Here is an 8,243-nt window from a genome sequence, read left to right as displayed (position 1 = left end):
AGCCAGCACCTCTCCTAAACAGGTGTTCTACTCCGCTAGCCAGCACCTCTCCTAAACAGGTGTTCTACTCCGCTAGCCAGCACCTCTCATAAACAGGTTTTCTACTCCACTAGCCAGCACCTCCCCTAAACAGGTGTTCTACTCCACTAGCCAGCACCTCTCCTAAACAGGTGTTCTACTCCGCTAGCCAGCACCTCCCGTAAACAGGTGTTCTACTCTGCTAGCCATCACCTCTCCTAAACAGGTGTTCTACTCCGTTAGCCAGCACCTCTCCTAAACAGGTGTTCTACTTCGCTAGCCAGCACCTCTCCTAAACAGGTGTTCTACTCCACTAGCCAGCACCTCTCCTAAACAGGTGTTCAACTCTGCTAGCCAGCACCTCTACTAAACAGGTATTCTACTCTGCTAGCCAGCACCTCTCCTAAACAGGTGTTCTACTCCGCTAGCCAGCACCTCTCCTAAACAGGTGTTCTACTCCGCTAGCCAGCACCTCTCCTAAACAGGTGTTCAACTCTGCTAGCCAGCACCTCTACTAAACAGGTATTCTACTCTGCTAGCCAGCACCTCTCCTAAACAGGTGTTCTACTCCGCTAGCCATCACCTCTCCTAAACAGGTGTTCTACTCCGCTAGCCAGCACCTCCCCTAAACAGGTGTTCTACTCTGCTAGCCAGCACCTCTCCTAAACAGGTGTTCTACTCCGCTAGCCAGCACCTCTCCTAAACAGGTGTTCTACTCTGCTAGCCAGCACCTCTCCTAAACAGGTGTTCTACTGTTTATCAGCTCTGCTTCTACATGCAGTATGTTGTCTGTATGCTGTTTATCAGCTCTGCTTCTACATACAGTATGTTGTCTGTATGCTGTTTATCAGCTCTGCTTCTACATACAGTATGTTGTCTGTATATCAGGTTTATCTTCTGCCTGGAAATTCTGTTTATTGTGGCAGCACCATTTCACCAAGTCAAATTCCTTTATATACAAAATGTATTATGCGATTAAAGGTAATTCTGATCTTCTACAGTTTACAGGGCAGGACTCTTATTTTGAAAGATTTAAAATCCCATGAATCGCTTTATCTTGTTTGCATAACACAGCTGGAAAGAAGGATGGCGGATGCTGGAAATAAAGAGTCGATTGGAGGAGATGAATTTACCAACACAGAGTTGGAGAATAACAAGAATAACACGGTAGTAACGCAATAATTTATATGTTTTGTCTGTGTTTGTAAATTGTCTCTTTGCGAACGAACTATTGTCCTATGTCCACGGCAAAGGACTGGATGGATGCATCCAGAAATAGAACAGATGCAGCAGTCGGGACATCAGGCAGGCCACGCGATACATTGTAACTACGCGCTGCTGTTGGCTACAATATAACCTTGTTTGTAACAATATTGCACACGATATGAGTGTTTTAAAGATTGAAAGACCTATCTATCCAAAATAAAACCATATCTGATCTGTGTTACGTGGCCACTAGCTGTTCGGCACGTTATTGGTCCACTCGCAGCATTCAGAGAATGACGTCACGGTATTATGACACATGGACGTCTATAGACGCGTATGTGTTTATTACTAGAATATTTCCAAATAGGTCCAATGATTGGCAGAGGATAGGAACAATCTAAATCTATTGATATTCTGTTCTATTCATATTCAGTCCTCTAGGGCAGAGTTTCCCAAACTCGGTCCAACCAATTCATCATCAATATTTGATTATTTGAATCAGCTGTTAGAGCTAGGGCAAAAACCAAAACGTGCACCCATGTGGGGCCCCAGGACCGAGTTTGGGAAACTGCTCTAACTCTGTTCACTAACCACTGTCTATTTCTCCCATGCACTCTGTGTACAGATGGTGGAGGAAGGATCCACTCTGCTGCGGAGAATGGAGATCAGTGTGGCCGAGGCAGAGAAAAGAACTGGGAAAAATACAGTGAACATGCAAGAGATATTCACAGTGTACCTCATAGAAACTCGGTGAGAGAGTGGAACCCCGTTTGAAAATGAAGCATATGCGAAAAATAACCTTGCTCCCAAATGAAAACATGTTCTCGGTACAATGATGTTCTTGAACCTGGATTTTTCTGAATGTGTAAAATAAGAGGGATTCAGATCCTTCTGGTTAATCTGATCTGACCTAGATGTTGGTGTTTCCTCTTTCAGACCCATAGATGCAATAACAGAAGGCCATAACCCAGCCCCAGACTCTCTCTGGAGGAGATACAGTGAATTTGAGATCCTCCGGAACTATTTGTTAGTCACCTATCCATTTATCGTGGTGCCGCCTTTGCCAGAGAAGAGGGTAAGCTACATTCAAACCTGATGGCCACATCTATACCTAGTAGTCCCAAGCACCACACTGCAGTGTTTGGGCCTTAATACCCACAGAATTTAATTGAATAGAACACATTATAATATATATATATATATATTATTATTATTACACAAAGATATATTATATTATAATATAATATTATATATATATATATATATATATATATATATATCTTTGTGTAATAACCCTCGTCTGATTTCTACAGGCAGAGTTTGTTTGGCACAAGCTGTCTGCAGACAACATGGACCCAGACTTTGTAGAGAGGCGCAGGGTTGGTCTGGAGAACTTTCTACTTCGCGTGGCCTCCCATTCGGTTCTGTCCAATGACAAAATCCTATACCACTTCCTGACTGAGGTACGATAGCCTATCAGCTCACTCCATCACGTTGACGTTGTATTGGAACGTTTTGGAGAGATTCAACATACATTTGTATTTATTTATTTGTCCTCTACTTTTGAAAAAGGTTTAATTGACTCTCCTCCTCTCCCAGGAACACAGGTGGAAGGAGGTGGTGTGTGAGACAGGGTTCCAAGCCAAGGTACCTCAGAGGAATTTGTCTATCTTTTACCCCTATATGATCTTTACTCAGTTACTACCACTTATTAAAGGGGTTGTGTCCTTGAGCTGTTCCCGTCTATTGATGTTCTGTATGACATCATGTTCTGTGTGGACCCCAGGAAGAGTAGCTGCTGGATGTGCAACCGCTAACAGGGTTCCTAATGAAATCAAATAAAAACCATATTGAATCTATTTGGATCCACCCAGTGGTACATCCAGTGGTACACCTTGGTTGTGTTTGGTTTATAATCGCATTCTAATTCAATTGTGTTTGTTTTTTCTAGGCAGACTCCAGGATTAAAGCTCTGAGCGCAACTTTCAGGGTGAAGAACCCTGACAAGTAAATTAACCCTTCCCATTTACAACCAGGAGTTGTCAGACACCTAGTGGCATTATACATGTATTACATACATTTGACTTAAAGTGGAGTTAAGTTAAAGTGGTGTAAAGTTAGTCGTGTTAATTTGAAGCTGTGTTAAGTTGAAGTCGAGTAAAGTTGAATTTGTGTAGAAATTATGTTAAGTTGTGTAAAGTGGAAGTCGATTAAAGTGGAAGTCGTGTACATTGGAAGTCGTATACATTTGAAGTCGTGTACATTGGAAGTCGTGTAATGGTGAAGTCGTGTAATGGTGAAGTCGTGTAATGGTGAAGTCGTGTAATGGTGAAGTCGTGTAAAGGTATTTTAAGGTTGCCATTTGTCTTCCTCTATCTAGGCGGTTCACAGAGATGAAACACTACAGCGATGAGCTTCAGTCTCTCACCTCCCAGCTGCTCAGAGTCAGAGCAGTAAGTCATATAATAATATACCATTCATCAGATGCTTTAGATCCACAGTCACTCTGCTCCTCTCACTAGTCTAAAGTTATATCTTTGGAACAACATCTTCTTTTATTTAGCGCTCACCTCTTGTTACACATTTAACAACTCACGTTTCATTCTCCAGAGAGTAGCAGACAGGCTCTACGGCGTATACAAAGTCCATGGGAACTACGGAAGAGTATTCAGGTAAGAGCACTAGTCAGCAGGTAGCCTAGCTGTTAAGAGTGTTGGGCCAGCAACCGAGCCGTGTGGATGAAAGATCTGTCGATGTGTCCTTGAGCAAGGCACTTCACCCTAACAATGTTGTATTTAAATATTGAAGAAAGACTGACATGATATTGCTGTGGGACTATCTGACTGATCTGACTGATTGTGTGGTAGTGAGTGGAGGGCCTTAGAGAAGGAGATGGGAGACGGTCTGACTGATCTGACTGATCTGACTGTTTGTGTGGCAGTGAGTAGAGTACCTTAGAGAAGGAGATGGGAGACGGTCTGACTGATCTGACTGATCTGACTGTTTGTGTGGCAGTGCCTTAGAGAAGGAGATGGGAGACGGTCTGACTGATCTGACTGTTTGTGTGGCAGTGAGTAGAGTACTTTAGAGGAGTAGATGGGAGACGGTCTAACTGATCTGACTGTTTGTGTGGCAGTGAGTAGAGTACCTTAGAGAAGGAGATGGGAGACGGTCTGACTGGTCTGACTGATCTGACTGTTTGTGTGGAAGTGCCTTAGAGAAGGAGATGGGAGACGGTCTGACTGATCTGACTGATCTGACTGTTTGTTTGGCAGTGAGTGGAGTGCGTTAGAGAAGGAGATGGGAGACGGTCTACAGAGTGCTGGACACCATATGGATGCGTGAGTACTCTCCATCCGCCAACAACTTTTGTATCTAACCTGTGCTGAGCCTGCTATTCTAATGTAGATTGTACACCCCTTGCAATTTAGGAACCACAATGGAAATTAGGGTCTACAATGGAAATAATTATATATTTTATAGCTGGCAAATAAAATCAGCCTGGTATTCTAATGCAGAGTGCACACGTCAAACAATTTAGGAACTACAATGAAAATAAGTATATATTTGTTTAACTGGCTAATAAATCAATCAATCAATCTGTGATTTTGTCCACAGCTATGCTGCCTCAGTAGATGATATGTTGGAGGAAGAGGAGCACTACGCAGACCAACTGAAGGAATACCTTTTCTATGCTGAAGCCTTAAGGTTGGTCCTATTGCACATTATGGCTAATCAATCAATGAATCAACCAACCAATGAATCATATCTTGTAAAGGGATTCCAGAACCCTGTCCCCTTAGTCAGGTAAAGAGGGTGATGCACCAAGTAGAAGGTTCTGACAGTGTAAAAATATCTCCTCTAAACGGGCCTGGTACAACTTGTGTCCCAGGAAGTAATGCTGTATGGTGTTGTGACATTGTATGGGCCTCCTGTAAAGCTACTGCTGTCTGTTTCCTACAGGGCTGTGTGTAGGAAACACGAGCTGACCCAGTATGAGCTGGAGACGGCCTCCTCAGACCTCATCTCCAAGAAGCAGCAACGGGAGGAGCTGGCCACTGGGGTATTCAATTCAATACAACTTTATCGATACCCTCAGGGGCAATGAAGAAAGCCATAGGTTTAGGCGTAGGTCTATTTTATCTACTGTTTGTATCCTGGTATAGGAAAACTAGGGGACTCCAACTGAGATGGTGATCTCTTGTAAGAGGCAAGCTCTTGTCTTTCCAATATTGGTACAGTATAGGTCTCAAGAGCGTTGGCAAGGCCCAAGAGGTCTTAGTTTGTCAAGTCCTCTCAGAATCTTTGACCACATGCATTTTTCAAACCCTCCTATATAAGGACATGTAAAGCCCTAGCCTGGTCCCATCTTTGACTTCATGTCTTCTTCACACCCCCCCTATATAAGGACATGCCCCAGGCTCTACTGTAGTCCCAGGCTCTACTGTAGTCCCAGACTCTACTGTTGTCCCAGGCTCTACTGTAGTCCCAGACTATACTGTAGTCCCAGACTCTACTCTAGTCCCAGGCTCTACTGTAGTCCCAGGCTCTACTGTAGTCCCAGACTCTACTGTAGTCCCAGACTCTACTGTAGTCCCAGGCTCTACTGTAGTCCCAGGCTCTACTGTAGTCCCAGACTCTACTGTAGTCCCAGGCTCTACTGTAGTCCCAGACTCTACTGTAGTCCCAGGCTCTACTGTTGTCCCAGACTCTACTGTAGTCCCAGGCTCTACTGTAGTCCCAGGCTCTACTGTAGTCCCAGACTCTACTGTAGTCCCAGACTCTACTGTAGTCCCAGGCTCTACTGTAGTCCCAGGCTCTACTGTAGTCCCAGGCTCTACTGTAGTCCCAGACTCTACTGTAGTCCCAGACTCTACTGTAGTCCCAGACTCTACTGTAGTCCCAGGCTCTACTGTAGTCCCAGACTCTACTGTAGTCCCAGACTCTACTGTAGTCCCAGGCTCTACTGTAGTCCCAGACTCTACTGTAGTCCCAGGCTCTACTGTAGTCCCAGACTCTACTGTAGTCCCAGGCTCTACTGTAGTCCCAGGCTCTACTGTAGTCCCAGACTCTACTGTAGTCCCAGGCTCTACTGTAGTCCCAGACTCTACTCTAGTCCCAGACTCTACTCTAGTCCCAGGCTCTACTGTAGTCCCAGACTCTACTGTAGTCCCAGGCTCTACTGTAGTCCCAGGCTCTACTGTAGTCCCAGACTCTACTGTAGTCCCAGACTCTACTCTAGTCCCAGGTACTACTGTAGTCCCAGACTCTACTGTAGTCCCAGACTCTACTGTAGTCCCAGGCTCTACTGTAGTCCCAGACTCTACTGTAGTCCCAGACTCTACTGTAGCCAACTCTTCTATTGCATGCCATGCATGTTTGTCATGACAAAAAACACAGAGAGGCCGAAGCATCAACAGACTGGACCACCAGCAGGCCTGGGGTCAATTCCATTTCAATTCAGAAAGTAAATCAAATTCCAATTCCACATTTTCCTCATCGAAAAGCATAGGAGAGAATCTGTCATTTTAGTGTACTTCTTGAACTGACTAGACCACCAGGCTAGTAATGCCCCTCCATTCTCTGTCTGTCTGTCCATCCTCAGATGGTACGGACATTCTCCTTCAAAGGAATGACCAACAAGCTGTTTGGTCAGGAGACACCAGAGCAGAGGGAGGCTAAACTCAGCCTACTAGAGGAGCAGATCGTCCAGGGAGAGGAGACGGTCACAGAGAAAACAGTGGAGTGCGAGTGAGTCCCTCATGTTAAACCATGCAGTAATACCTAGATAGATAGATAGATAGACCACATGCTGAAAACAACTCATTGATAAAGTATGTAATATAATCTGTGCGTGTGTGTGCAGGGAGTACGTGAAGGGTGCGTGGGTGGACATGCAGCGCTTCAAGGAGCAGAAGGACAGGGATCTGAGGGAGGCTCTGATTGGCTACGCCGTCATGCAGATCAGCATGTGTAAGAAGGTGTGTCATACTCAGGTGGAAGTCTGGAAATGCTCCTAGTATCTATGAGGGTTATTTTTATTGGGCACCAAACGGACAAAAACTGACTCAAAGACAGAGGGACTACCTGGACTTGTCCAATAAGAAATTGTAATTTTCGTGTTGCTTTAAATACCACTCTCAGGGTTGTGTTCATTAGGCACAAAACTGAAGAACACCGACTGAAAGAGAGAGGGACTACCTGGACATGTCCAATGAGAGACTTTTGTTTCAAAACGCGTTGCAACGGTGTGCCCTACTGAACACAACCCGCTTGTTAAAGTCAAAGGCCAATGTTGTTAGGACCTAATTCAATTTCTGTGTTTTATGTTCTCCTCTGTCTGTATAGGGCATTCAAGTGTGGACCAATGCTAAGGAATGTTTCCACAAGATGTAAGGGGGTCGGGCCGTGGGTCAGCGACGACGTCTATGGTACGAGTGTACAACAACTTCACCTTTTGACCTTCACATGGAAACAGAACCACTGTTGTCCCGGCAACAAGCCCCAGCTGGCATAAAGTTACAGGGCTGCGTCTCAGTACTCAGTCCAATACTGGCTGCATCTCAGTACTCAGTCCAAAACTGGCTGCATCTCAGTACTCAGTCCAATACTGGCTGCATCTCAGTACTCAGTCCAATACTGGCTGCGTCTCAGTACTCAGTCCAATACTGGCTGCATCTCAGTACTCAGTCCAATACTGGCTGCATCTCAGTACTCAGTCCAATACTGGCTGCATCTCAGTACTCAGTCCAATACTGGCTGTGTATCAGTACTCAGTCCAATACTGGCTGTGTCTCAGTACTCAGTCCAATACTGGCTGCATCTCAGTACTCAGTCCAATACTGGCTGCATCTCAGTACTCAGTCCAATACTGGCTGTGTCTCAGTACTCAGTCCAATACTGGCTGTGTCTCAGTACTCAGTCCAATACTGGCTGCATCTCAGTACTCAGTCCAATACTGGCTGCATCTCAGTACTCAGTCCAATACTGGCTGTGTCTCAGTACTCAGTCCAATACTG

At 45.0% G+C, this 8,243-nt stretch overlaps 1 protein-coding gene across 1 annotated transcript; it reads left to right on the top strand.

Moving 5' to 3' along the window:
• The first annotated feature begins 1,084 nt into the window (after positions 1–1,084).
• On the top strand, positions 1,085–7,785 carry LOC139401016 (sorting nexin-4-like). Its single transcript, XM_071145541.1, has 14 exons — positions 1,085–1,185; positions 1,850–1,974; positions 2,161–2,299; positions 2,538–2,687; positions 2,824–2,871; positions 3,176–3,231; positions 3,605–3,677; positions 3,835–3,896; positions 4,500–4,565; positions 4,843–4,932; positions 5,188–5,287; positions 6,830–6,975; positions 7,091–7,205; positions 7,573–7,785. Exons 1-14 carry the CDS (start codon positions 1,105–1,107, stop codon positions 7,618–7,620), a joined length of 1,299 nt encoding a protein of 432 aa, XP_071001642.1. The 5' UTR covers positions 1,085–1,104; the 3' UTR covers positions 7,621–7,785.
• Positions 7,786–8,243: the final 458 nt, after the last annotated feature.

This window comes from Oncorhynchus clarkii, unplaced genomic scaffold (assembly GCF_045791955.1).
Source record: "Oncorhynchus clarkii lewisi isolate Uvic-CL-2024 unplaced genomic scaffold, UVic_Ocla_1.0 unplaced_contig_3548_pilon_pilon, whole genome shotgun sequence".
Taxonomy (NCBI): domain Eukaryota; kingdom Metazoa; phylum Chordata; class Actinopteri; order Salmoniformes; family Salmonidae; genus Oncorhynchus; species Oncorhynchus clarkii.
The sequence above is the reverse complement of the archived record's forward strand: the minus strand, read 5'-3'. Positions and strand labels throughout refer to the sequence as shown.